The sequence below is a fragment of the Mycetomoellerius zeteki genome, unplaced genomic scaffold (assembly GCF_001594055.1).
Source record: "Mycetomoellerius zeteki isolate Tzet28-1 unplaced genomic scaffold, Tzet1.0 scaffold1163, whole genome shotgun sequence".
Taxonomy (NCBI): Eukaryota; Metazoa; Arthropoda; class Insecta; order Hymenoptera; family Formicidae; genus Mycetomoellerius; species Mycetomoellerius zeteki.
Genome location: NW_017256088.1, coordinates 1,137 through 15,132, shown reverse-complemented (window position 1 = coordinate 15,132; position 13,996 = coordinate 1,137). Strand labels below are relative to the sequence as shown.

General features: G+C 31.9%; 2 protein-coding genes across 2 annotated transcripts in view; one reads left to right on the top strand and one right to left on the bottom strand.

Annotated features, from left to right (window-relative positions):
- Positions 1 to 595: 595 nt before the first annotated feature.
- Positions 596 to 1,948, bottom strand: LOC108729467 (uncharacterized). The gene has a single exon (XM_018458602.1). It carries the CDS (start codon positions 1,946 to 1,948, stop codon positions 596 to 598), a length of 1,353 nt encoding a protein of 450 aa, XP_018314104.1.
- A 1,094-nt stretch (positions 1,949 to 3,042) lies between these two features.
- The window catches only part of LOC108729472 (putative nuclease HARBI1), a gene marked incomplete at its 3' end in the record, with an annotated part of 12,084 nt that continues 1,130 nt past the window's right edge, over positions 3,043 to 13,996 (top strand). The window contains exons 1-2 of the mRNA XM_018458615.1: positions 3,043 to 3,203; positions 3,757 to 3,901. Of these exons, the coding sequence (XP_018314117.1) occupies positions 3,856 to 3,901 (46 nt within the window). The remainder of the gene's footprint in view (positions 3,204 to 3,756; positions 3,902 to 13,996) is intronic.

Genomic DNA, 13,996 nt, shown 5'->3' with positions numbered 1-13,996 from the left:
GTAAAACTACATGCATTTTTTTCAGTGTAGAGGCACAACACAAGTAATTAAGAGTTATGACATTCGTTTCATTGAGGATCCTCGATTCGTAACTCAAAGATCACCACAAAAAGTGGAATTACCTCTTCAATCGATAAATACGGAAGTTGAGACATCAAGCAAGAGACTGAGTACGAATAATAGAGATGAAGTAGAGAAAACGAACAACAACGATTCAACAGACAGCACTGATTATGAAACTTCAAGTGATGGAAAACGGGTAATCGAAATGTACGATGTTACGTCCATTTGATGGATATGCATTGCCTCTAGCTATTCATTTTTATTGACACTACATGTAGCTTCTTCTAATGTTAATGGATCAATTTCCATCTCTGCGACATTTGCAATATGATACTCCTTTTTCGGTCTTCCTCGCTGACCAGTATACGCTTAATAATAATAATAATAATTTCGGGAGGCAGCCACCAGTTGGGGCCAGCCAACGACACGCAGACTAGGTCCATTGTGTCTTCCCGGCCGTACTATCTCCAAATCAGATCAGACCTGTCTTCCTCCAGAAACAGAGGAGGTCCCTGACCTGGAGTTGACATACCTACTCGGGCTCGAGAAATACCGAGCACAGAAAAAGCCGCCTTTGTCCTGCATACGCTGGGCATTCGCATAGCACGTAGAGAGAGGTTTCTTCCTCGTGTTCGCACTTCCTGCACCTCGGGTTATCACTGTGCCCCAGCTTGTGCATGTGGTAGTTAGTGAAGCCATGGCCCGTGTAGATCTGCACCGCCAGCCTGGCTTCCCCTCTCCTCAAGGCCCTAATGCTCCTGGCAAGGTTCCTGCTGGGCGTCTCTCCCAGCAGGACTCTCGCCTGCCTGCATTTGGTTCTTGTCTCTTCCTTCCAGTAGTTGATATGACGGTCCCGTAACCAGCCCTTTATTTTTGTCCTGTAGATGCAGCTGGGCAAACCTAGAGCCGGTTCCGGTCCCATCAGCCTGGCTGATGAGCCACTTCTTGCCAGCTCATCAGCAATCTCATTACTTCTGATTCCCGAGTGTTCCGGAATCCATACGAGAACAACATCGTTGCCCGTGGACAGTGTGTTCAGAGCACATTTGCACTCCCAGACCAACCACGAGTCAAAGACGCATGCCCCCAGCTCCCCCAGAGCCGCCCTGCTATCGAAGCATATCCTAATGCGTCTGCCCGTCTCACCTGATGCGGTTAGCGTTTGAGCACAGCTCATGATTGCTACCACCTCCGATTGGAATACAGTAGTGAACTCTCCAAGAGGGAGAGTCTCTCTGACTCCACTACGGCATCCGTAGACCTCGGCACTGGCGCCTTCATCAGTCTTGGAGCCATCCGTGTACCAGACGTCCCCATTCCTGATAGCGGGCACCTCATGCCTCTTCCAGTCCTCGCAGCTAGGAATATAGATCTTATACGATCTGTCGAAGTCGCGCCTTATTGGCATTCTATCCTGCCTCATGTCAAACACGGTTTTCATTTGGAGCTCCCGTGGTAACCGGGTGTGAGTCACACTGCTCATCCATTTTCCCTCGCATTTCAGCCTATACGCCGTGACCGCTGCTGCCGCCACTATCGCGAGATGGAGTGGTTCTATGCCGAGCAGCACTCCCATTGCCGCCACTGGGGTTGTCCTCATTGCACCCAGAGCCCCCCTTAAAAAGAAAGCCCTGACGCGTTCCAGTGATGAGCGGGCCTCGGTTTGCTGTATCCTTGGCCACCAAACCACCGCAGCATAGAACAATCTTGGTCGGAGCACCGCAGAGTATAACCAAAACACTCTGTCTGGCTGCAATCCCCAAGTTTGTCCAAAGGTTCTTCTGCACATCCAGAAGTATGTGCTGGTTTTCTTACACATTGATTCCAGGTGCAGCTTCCAGTTCAATCTTTTATCCAGGACAATTCCCAGATACTTGACTGACATTCCAGGAGTCAGTCTGACTCCCTTCAATACGGGCCCCTCCACGGGGCCTATTTTGTACTTGTGTGTAAAGATCACCAGACTTGTCTTATTCGGATTTACCGATAGACCTGTCCTCTCACACCATTCCTTCACCACCCTTAGAGTCCCTTGTGTAAGCTCCAGTATGCCTATTCTCTAACTTCGTAACGACAATATCACCACCTAGGGATATCGTTACAGAGATTTAACGACATGATAACGAAAAATGGTATTCTGTAATTTATTATAACGATAGATGTCGTTAAAATTTTCGATAAAGTACCGAATTTTATCGTTAAGATATCGAGGGGTATCAGACCCCTCGATAAGCAATAACGACAATATAACTAGATATAATAACCTATAGCAACGCTCCTGCTTAAACGATCCGAGTGGCTGTAAGTAATACGGAGCGCCTATAATTAATATTGGAGGTGAAATTGCTGATCTGAATAATTATCAAATATTGTAAGTAATGTATATAATATCTGAAAATAATATATAATATCTGAAGGTAATTATAAAATATCTGAAAAAAAAATATATATATAAATCAATTTAGGTTACATTCTATTTATAAATTTTATATGTGTAGAGTAAATGAAATGTTTTTCATTAAACTTTTATTATGATTTCTTTATTTCTTCTTTTTAGTGTAAAATGGCTGACGGATATTTAGCAATAAATATACTTTTTCTTCAAGAAAGAGTAAGAATGCTAGAAAGACGATTAGAAAGAAGATTATTGCGCGATACTCAAAATCCATTTGAGCTCCCTAACAATAAATTCATCGCGAATTCATCATCAATTTAGAGTGAATAAGGAAATAGTTATAGATATTGTTAATGTTCTGAGGCCACATTTGCAAAAACAGCGTACAACTGGCTTATCTCCAGAGATACAAGTATTAGTAGCATTTGGCTTCTTTGCTCATGGTAGTTACCAAAGACCGGCTGGTAATCAATGTGAATTAGTTGTAAGCCAACCATGTGCTAGTCGTTGTATAAGAAAAGTGGCGCAATTAATGAATGTATATTTATTGCGTCAATGGATAAGATTTCCTATGACTGCAATTTAAAGAACAATTGCAAGAAATAAATTTGCATTAGCTCGGCAACCATTTCCCGGTGCTATAGGCGCACATATATATTGCACACATGTTAATATTCTTGCACCATATATACATGAAGAGGCCTATGTAAACCACCACGGAAATCATTTTTTAAATGTTCAAGCAGTAAGTTTTCTAACTTATACAGTTTTATACTTTATGTTAATTGCAATTATTCACTTTTAAACTAAGTAAAATACATTAACAAAATATATGTACATATAATATTGTATATAATTATTATAAGATTGCAATATTGATTTTTATGAATATTAAATAGGCAAATTTTATGAGGTCAATCGTGTGTGACTTTTGCCTGTTTTGTAACTCATTAATAGTGAATTCAGTTAGTTACACTACATTGGATTAGTACACATTAAATGCTGTTTTATATAAAGTATCTAAATACAGTAGTATATAATAGAATCACTTTAACAATAAAATAATACACATATATTCTGTTAAACAACAACAATATCATTATTATGTATATAACTGTTTAAAATATTTATATATTTATATTTAACTTTACTAATTTCACATACAGCAGTTAATGTATACTAATTTAGTGTAATGCAAGTGACCGAATTGGTTATAAAACAAAATTGTTGTCATTTTTTAATTATTTCTGAATATTTAATACTAATATCAATATGTAATTGTGTATAAATTTTTGTAGATAGTTGATCCACATTTAAAAATACTCAATATTAACGCAAGATATCCAGGAGCAAGGAATGATGCCTATATTTGGAATGCTTCTCCAATCAGAAATGTCATGGAATATTTTTATAACAATGGTGAAAGGAGAACTTATTTGATTGGTAACGTCTTGATAACGTGTGCAGAACTTTTTTAAAATTTATCATGAAGTACTAAGTACATATATATCATATATATGTGTGTGTGTGTATGTATGTGCATATGTATAATACTACATAATAAATCATATTAATTAATCATATGTATACATATATGTATATTCATAGACAACATACTTCTTAAAATTTATAACTTCATAGTTATGAATCATCCTTTTATTTAACAAGGTAAAATAACAACAGTACAATATTAAAAATAAAGGCTACGCATTATTTATGTTATCCTACGTATATTGCAATAATTTAATTAATTTTTTAAATTATTAGATCTATATATTTTAGGACTTATGTTGTACAACTGTTCTTACTGTGACGTGACGCTTTTCACCGTCCGTCACAAGGGTCGTTCGACCTGGCCGAAGTAGCGCGGCAAATTTGTCCTGTGTCCTCCCGACGCGGAGGGCGGGCGTGCCGACGCTTATTGCGATTTTCGGGCGAGAACGCGGAGATTTTTGTCGTCACGTTTCGCGTAACATTTCTTTTTGTAAATTTGTCTAAGAATTTTTAGTATCAGCGGCTGCGGTAGGTAATCTAATGTGCGACACATTCCACCATCTCAAGGAGGCGGTCAAGACGAAGATAGAAGATCACATTGGAGGTCCGAGGCCACCCAGAGGAGGGGGTAGCGCACAGGTGATACCGTTTCATACTGTCTAATTAGCGCCCTGAGCGAAACGTGTTTTGCTGAAGCCAAATTCTTTACAGGCGACTATGCCGCGGGAGCGACGAAGGCGGCGTGAGGGGATAGCCACCCTCTGCCATAGAACGAGCGAGGACCCCGCTCACGGTGCCGCACGGAAGCCTCTGCTGAGAGGAGACCTCGAGTTAGGAGGCCGAGCGTGTCTGCCAAGAAACCACCCAATAAACACATGATGGTATATTAAACGTTCATTATACGTAAAGTAAGTATAAAAATGGTATAAGTATATCATAAGTATATCAGGTAAACGTTTAAATTTTTATCGTTTTTATACCGTCGTATAATATACGATAATCATATTCGTTTTTATTACGTTTGCATAATACAAAACTGATTTTATACGTTGAAAAACAGTATACGGAAGAAAGGGTTTAATTTTAAAGGTGTATCCACGTTTATTTATATAATCGGATAAACGTTTATTTAATACATATATAATTTATGAAAGAACTCTTATTTACAAATGTTTAGAAAGTACGGTATTGTATAAATGGTATAATATACGTCTTTAAAACGTCAATAAATGTTTGTACAAATATTTTACATATACGCTTTTACGACTAAAATATTATACGACTAATAAACATATTTTATTATTTATATTTAACCCATATTGAGCTAAATAAAGATACGTAGCATTTTCAACGTTTATAATATATATATATATGTGTGTGTGTGTAATTCCTAGATATACTTCCTTTTATAAACATATCAAGATATCGCATTATACAACTATCCATAATACACATATCTATGATTATACATATTTAAATTAAAACGTGTATTATGAATAGTTGTATAATGCGATATTTTAATACGTTTATAAAAGGAAGTATGTCTATAATTATTATAAACGTTGAAAACTACATGTCTTTATTTAGCTCAATATGGGTTAAATATAAATAATAAAATATGTTTATTAGTCGTATAATATTTTAGTCGTAAAAGCGTATATGTAAAATATTTGTACAAACATTTATTGACGTTTTAAAGACATATATTGTACCGTTTGTACAATACCATATTTTCTAAACATTCATAAATGATGAGAGTTCTTTCATAAATTATGTATGTTTTAAATAAACGTTTATCCGATTATATAAATAAACGTAGATACACTCTTAAAATTAAACCCTTTTTTCTATATATTGTTTATCAACGTATAAAATTAGTTTTGTATTATGCAAACGTAAAAAAAACATATATGATTATCGTATATTATACGATGGTATAAAAACGATAAAAATTTAAACGTTTATCATAAGTATCTGGTATACTTTACATCATTTTTATACCTACTTACATATAATGAACGTTTAATATACCATCATGTGTTTATTGGGTTTGACTCTAATTTAATAATTTTGTGGATTTTTATCAGAACTAATGTGACATGCAATTTAATTGTTATATAATAATAATATTAATTATAGTAGTAATAATAAACATTCTTATTTAATAACAGTAATGTTCAAGGTTCGGAAGAATAAATCATACTAATAATTAGCCTAATAAGCCTATTTGACCCCAAACACAGGATATTTATTATGTGAATTACAATTTAACAATTAAAAACATGTATATTGATCGTATACGTTTCGACCTATGGTTAAGGTCCTTATCAATACTTAATTAATATATCGTGTCTTCTATTGTCACAAGTAATACCCTTTAAAAATATATCTAAAATATCAATCTATCTATCATGGTATTGTCCAACCGCTTCGCATGTCATCAAATTCACAAGTTTAATGATTGTACAAGCGTCCTTAGTTTTTTGATTTGCTTTATATGTTCCATGAGACTGATAGATTCCATAAAACAATGATGAGTGTATTGAAACGCATGATTTCCGTGCGATAGTTACAAGTCAACAATACCATGATTGTTAAATTGTAATTCACACAATAAATATCCTGTGTTTGGCTCAAATAGGCTTATTAGGCTAATTATTAGTATGATTTATTCTTATTTAACTGAGTTAAAAAATAAATTGTATAAAAACAAATAAATACATTAGTATGATAAATATTTACTTGATTAAATACACGTGATGAGATACACAACCAATGGCTGTTTTTCAACTGGATACATGAGGCATATTATTACATTAAAATATAAATATTTTAACGATTTATTATATAAAATACATCGCGAATTGTATATAGCTAATTGGAATAATCATTGCATTTTAATATGTGTAAGTGTACTATTCTGAAGTGTGTATATTTTATTTTCCGTGAAGAAGAATGAATTTAATTCAAGTACAAATAATGTAATGTATATTATACATCTATGTTTAGCGGTAAGTAAAACTATTGAAATATAATTAATATACATTGAAATATAATTAATAAACTAATTAATTCAACTCTAAAAAATGTAATCGTTCGTTCTTTTGAAAGAAGAGAAATAGAAAATTCATTAAAACATTATCAGCTTGGCAACAGACACTTAAATCATTGATATTTGTTTCTTCAGGCTTTTAATGAACAAAAGCATTTCTATGGTGAGCTGGATGAGCTCGATTGCTAGAGGCATCCGGGCACGTAAGCGTTTTTCCAGGAAGGGGAACTTATGGGTTCATATACGTTTTATATACGTTTTCTAAGTTTGGCTAATGTTCTACACGTTTAAAAAACGTATATAAAACCAACATGTGCTACTGAGGTTTCTTCTCCCTTTCTGACGACAACATCGTTATACACGGATAGTTCGACCGTCTTTTTTTGCGTAAACAGAAGGAATATACGCTGGCGTGCCTGGGAAAATTCCAGCACGGGCTTGCACGGGCCACGGATCGGCATATCACTTCGATATCGATGGCTGGACAGTTCGGATGGTTTCGGATGGTCAATTGTGTCTGTATTTGAACGAACCGAAGCAAGTTTGCGACTATTTGATTTCTGGCTCGGAAACTTTTTCAGCACAAGTAAGAATATATTTTTATAGTTTCTTCTTCTTTTCTTCCATTTTTCTTCTTCTTCTTCTCCACTTCTTTCTTCCATTTTCCATATAAGTGCAGTAAAAGTGTTTATACCCTCTGAAAAGTGAATCAGTGTATTATTATCGAAAAACAGAAAATATTCGCTGATGATTATATCAGTTATAAGTGTAGCACTGAAATTACTGATTTACTTTTAGAGAGTAGGTACATTAATATTTTATATTAACCCTTCGTAGGCACACCGAGTCTTTTCTTATCCAAGCGAAATTTTACTCTCTTTCTTGGCACAAATTTTAATTTTTATTAAATAAAGGTTTTAACATTTGAATCAAATACTTATTTGGCAATATAGCCACCTTTCTCAACTCAATTTTTAATTATTTTCACAACTTTCATATTTACATAGTCTGTTTGAAATGTAAACATTAATCTGTGCTATAATGTCTATCAAACCTCTTTAAAAAAATCTGCTAATTAGGCGCTAGAAATAATGTTATAGAATTATCAGAATTGTTAATATTCCAATGCAGAGCGAACATTTTCATTATAACTGAACGCGGAGATACAACACATTTAATATTTATCGAATAATATAAAAGAAAATAATGAAAATATTGAATAATTTTTTGAATAGTTGACGAAAAAAGTATAGTAACATATTGCATACAAAAAAAGGAATTTGAATCATGTCTTCAAACGTAAACAAAAAAAAAATGTATGGTCTTGTGGAATTTCTAAGTGGCAAAAAGAAAGAGTTTTAGAGTGTGCCGTTATACCATTGATTTGGCTGATAGAAGAACGGAAGAAATGTTATTGGCCAAAGATCAAATCTCAGCAAATTTTTAACAAATTAGTATTGGATAATGCACCATATGACTCTACATGGATGAAATATAAAGTCCATCGAGTATTAAAAGTTTCAGGTGAGAATTATTTTAAAGGAGAAAAATATAGGTTTAATGTATCTTTGTTTTAATTTATATATTGGTACTTTATTCATTTTTACTTTATTTTTGTAACATATACAATCGGAATAATTGTTTCAGCTATTCTGGTTCCTTTTACGGAATCTAAAAATTCTTTATTCTTTTGTAGTTTGTTTCTTTATGTTATAGTATTCAGTATATTAGATTCATAAAATATTAAATCACAAGTTAAACGTTTATTTACTACAGTTATAATTAAAAATATACCTTAATTGCCTATTAATGTAATAATTTAACACATACTTGCTGACATGCTTTGTTATTTTTTATAATTCTAGTATGATTAAGATTTTATAAAGGAATCAATCAATAATGCAGCATCAGAAAAAAAAATTTATTCATTTTGTTTATTCTCCGAGGCAATGTAAAATTAAATAATATTTGGAATTTTAATAATTTATGACTTTAACTTAACTGACATTTGTTTGTTTAAAACTATTAATACAAAAATATTAGGTACATTTTTATTTTATATACAGGGTGTCTGAAATGTTCCAGGATGGCTAAATATCTTGGAAAGTATGCATTTTTGAGAAAATTATTTTAAACACAAATTGTAAGGTTTAAAAAGATCTTATCAGTTTGAGTTTAGGTAACGTCGCCAAAATCCGGTCACTACAATGTCCAATTGATAAGATCATTAAATAAATCTTTTTAAATCCTATAATTCTTGTCCACAATATTTTTCTTAAAAATGCATACTTTCCGATATAATTCATTTAACATTCAAAAACTTATTTTTATTAGGTGAACTAATAAAGCAATTAAGATTATATTGTACATTCTTAATGGATGTACTTGAATCTATATATTTTTTCATAATGTGTTTGAATATTTCATTCTAGATGACTATGATGGTATTATGAAGTATATGGATATTATTTTGGAACATGGTTCAACAGAAGATGATGGATTGAATTCTGTTGATATTTCACAAAAGAAAATTGAATCATCTGCTAATCAAGAAGAAGAGGCCATATCTGATTTATCAGACTCTTCCAAAAGAATGCTTACCAAAACTAAATATAAAAGTCAAAAAAATACGCAAAAAGATTCTGATCATGAAGAATCTGAATTTTCTAATTCAAACAGCTCAGAGAATGTTGAGATTGATAAACAAAAAGATTTTGACGATTCTAAAGAATACGATTCGAGTTCTAGCGAAAAGAATGTTAATAAAGAAAGCTTCAAAAATAATAGTATTACTTCATCTACTTTATGTACAAACAAAAATATTTCTAAAGGAAATAAATGTCAAAATCAATCGTCAAATATTAGCAGATATAATAGAATTACATCACCTTCTGAAAGTTAGTATATTTAAATGAATGTTTAGCCATTGAGAAATATTAATTATTCTATTATTTAAAACTTATCATTGTATATTAAAATATTTAATTAGATTAATTATATATTATACTTAATTATATTAATTACATTAATCATATAAATTAATTTTTAAAAATATACTTACATAATTGATTTTTAGAACAGAACATTGTTGAATTGTATATACAGTCCATTTTACCTGATTAATCAAGTCTTAAGATTAATCGAGTCTTGATTAATCAAGTGTTATATTTGTTGTATTATTTTCTAATATAAATTGAATATAAATAAGATAAAATTTATAAACTTTAAATATAAATAACGACATAATAAGCAATTAAGTTTAAAGTATATGTGCGAATAACTTTTAAATATGTAATCTGATGTATTATTTTGTAGATTCGTCAAAGAATATGCAAAATATTGATGTTGAATATAACCGAGATACTACCGTGTTTGCTAATATGAATCGATGTTCATCATCGAGCTTGGAACTAGGTGCAAGAACAATGTCTGAAGAACAATTTCAAAAATATATGGTAGAACGAATGGAAAATTTAACAATTTTATGTGAGCAAAACAATGCCTGTACAAGTCGACTTCTACAAACTATGCAAACATTCTTAAATCCAACATCAAAACCGGATGGATTACCGGATTTACCATTGAAAAATGATAATGATTTCAAAAAATTGGAAGAACTATTATCTACTAAAACAGTGGATGCTAAGGGAGTAGAAGTATTCTCTCCAGCATACACTTATCTGGTATGGTTTAAAATAGTAATCACATTTACTTTTTTATGTTTATTATAATTATAAATTTGACTAATGCGATGAGATTATAATTTTTTATAGAAAGGACGTCTTTCTACAATTGGTGGTGCTGACCAAAGATCTAATGTAATGAATATGTTGAAATTTGTCATCACAAACGACTTAGCGATGACTTATAATTGGAAAGGACAAAAAAAGAAAAGTTTTGAAAATACTAAATTACGTGAAGTTATCACAGGTAATTTGGAATAATTATGTTATCAAATGAAATATGTAGTTTATGTATACTATTATATACAGTGCCCACCAAAAATTATGGGCCAGCTTAATATCTCAGAAAGTATGTATTTTTGAGAAATATGTTTTAGATAAAGATTATATTAAAAAGTTTGGTTTAAAAAGATCTATTTATTGATCTCTTCAGTTTGATCTTGAGTGACGTCGTCAAGGTCAGGTCAAGGTCACATCAATTTTTTTAAATGGCACATTCTATTTTTGATTCAAGAATTTAATAGCCGATGTCAAAAGTTTTTCAAAACGCTACGATGAAGTTCATTGTCATTACGTACTTTACGAGTTATAAGGCTTGAAAGTTACAATATCGCCGGCATTAGCATTACGCAACCGACGGCTAAAACTTTTTGAATGTTCAGGATCATGTTCTGGATAACATTTGTCAAGATTAAGGTCATTGGAGATTGTTTCTCTTATTTTCATTTTTACGTAAAAATGAATTTTCAGTACAAAAATGAAAATAAGAGAAACAATCTCCAATGACCTTAATCTTGACAAATGTTATCCAGGACACATGATCCTGATAACATCAGATATATATATATATACACACACATGTGCATTCATGTATATACGTATAAATATATATAGCTCAATCAACATAATCGAAATTTATTTTTTACAGATGCTGCTAAAATCCAATTTAAAGGAAGCAATTCTTCTGATCAATGTATTAAAGATGCCATACAATCATGGCTAAAGTTAGCCAAAAGTCGTTATGTGTATAACACAAACCCAAAAGGACAAACAAAGAAAAAGGACTGATTAATAAGAAAAGAGGCAACTAATTTTCTTATATATCTTCTATAATAATTTTTTATATATTCTTTCTTACAGGGTGTTTTGAACCGATTAAATCACTCGTTATGAGGTAGAATGGATCGAACTGAGTCGAAAAGTCCTCTACCATTTCGCAATTTTCGCAATAGTTAACAAGATATTATAATTACTAAAAATAGCCGAATATTGATTTTCAATAACTTTTTCTCAAATACTATTAATTTTACTCAAATACTATTAATTTTATTAAACTTACAGAAAAACTGTAAGAAACAAAAATTGTTTATTTTCTTCTCATAAAGTTCTGAGAATTTTTTCAGAATTTTTTAATACCGTATTTTCTCATGACAATAAAAATAAGAAAATGCAGTACTAAAAAGTTGATAAAAATTCTGAAAAAATTATTAGAATTCTGTGAGAAGAAAATAAACAATTTTTATCTCTTATAGCTTTTTATAAAATCGATAGTATTTGAGAAAAAAATTATTGAAGACCAATATTCGGCCATTTTTAATCATTAATATCTTGTTAACTATTGCGAAAATTACGAATGGTAGAGGACTTTTCTACTCAGTTCCCCTCTACCTGCTCATCACAAATGACTTAGCGATGACTTATAATTGGAACGAACAAAAAAGAAAAGTTTTTTTGGGGTGATTTAATCGGTGCAAAACACCCTGTATATTTTTATATATTCTTTTTATAATATATCTTTTCAAAAGAAATGTTACGATCAAAATGTATTTGATGTTATTTTATTTTATATTTTTAAAATATTATATTTTATATTATTACTTACTGTAATATTAAATTACTTTTATATTATTACTCAGATTAATAATGTGCGAAAATACATGTGCAATACATGAGCAATACATGAGAAATCTTAATAAAAAAAAATATATCTTAACAAAAGAAAATATTTACTCTTTTATAGTCTCTTTCCTTAAAAAAATGTCTATTTACAATTTAATGCCATTTGCTTGATACAAAACACAAACTTGCTTACTTTAAATTAATTTTCTTAAAAATATATACATATTTAAAATACATTGTCCTTATCATTCTTTTAAATAATTTTTTTTTTAATAGATCGACATATATATATATTATATACAAATTCAATTTAATAAGAAAATATCTTTTTCTATACATAATATATATGCAGTATTTACTTATTAAAGTAAAACTTCTTTTTTTAATGTAATGATTTTGAAAGTGAAAGATATGTTTTGATTATTTGTATATAATACGTTTATTCAAAAACAAAGGTTTAAAAAATGACATGAACAACATATTTTAAATAATCATTGTAAGACGTTTATATGTATATACTTGTCATTCGTAAAAATTATGCATTTGTAAAATGTAGTTTATCCGTTTATCAAATACAATTTAAATCGGTTGAAGAATAACGTTTAAAAAACGAATGAAAACAACGTTTAAAAATCGGATGTGAATAATGTTAAAAAATCGGACGTGAATAACGTTTAAAAACCGGATGTGATTAACGTCAAAAAAACGAATTAGTATAATGTTTAAAAAACGAATGAAAACAACGTTTAAAAATCGGATGTGAATAATGTTAAAAAATCGGACGTGAATAACGTTTAAAAACCGGATGTGATTAACGTCAAAAAAACGAATGAGTATAATGTTTAAAAAACGAATGATAACAACGTTTAAAAACCGGATGTGAATAACGTTAAAGAAACGAATACATATAGTTTATGACAACGTCTATCAGCCGGACATCACAACTAAAATTATACGGAACTGATATACGTTGAATCTACAACATTTAAACCTATGGTAAATACTTGATTTAAACGTATAATATACCATCTTGTGTTTATTGGGCATCCAATCCGGATGACACGCCGGCCACAGCAGTGCAGAGGGGACCGTGCGAGCAGCCGAAAGGACGCCAGCCTGGAATCAAATCCCGCGCGCTCAAGGATCTAGGGCGAGCGACGCTATAGTAAGTCGTGAGGACTCGCGCAAGCTCGCGAAATGGCCCGCGGCCAATCAGGGCCGATAAGGATTATCACGTGGGCCCACGGTCGCCTGCGCGCTCCCGAAGGGACCTCGGGCCCGACACTTGCGCTGTGGATACCGGCCCGATAAGACGTGTGGGAGCACACAGGACGAGGACTAAACTAGCGAGTACAGAGAGGATTCTGTGGTGAGACGAACTTAACTTTTTGTAAAGCCGCCGATTTCCGA

What these genes read in the sequence shown, in the direction of transcription:
- LOC108729467 (XM_018458602.1), bottom strand. Translation starts at nt 1,948, where the DNA reads ATGTCAGTCAAGTATCTGGGAATTGTCCTGGATAAAAGATTGAACTGG.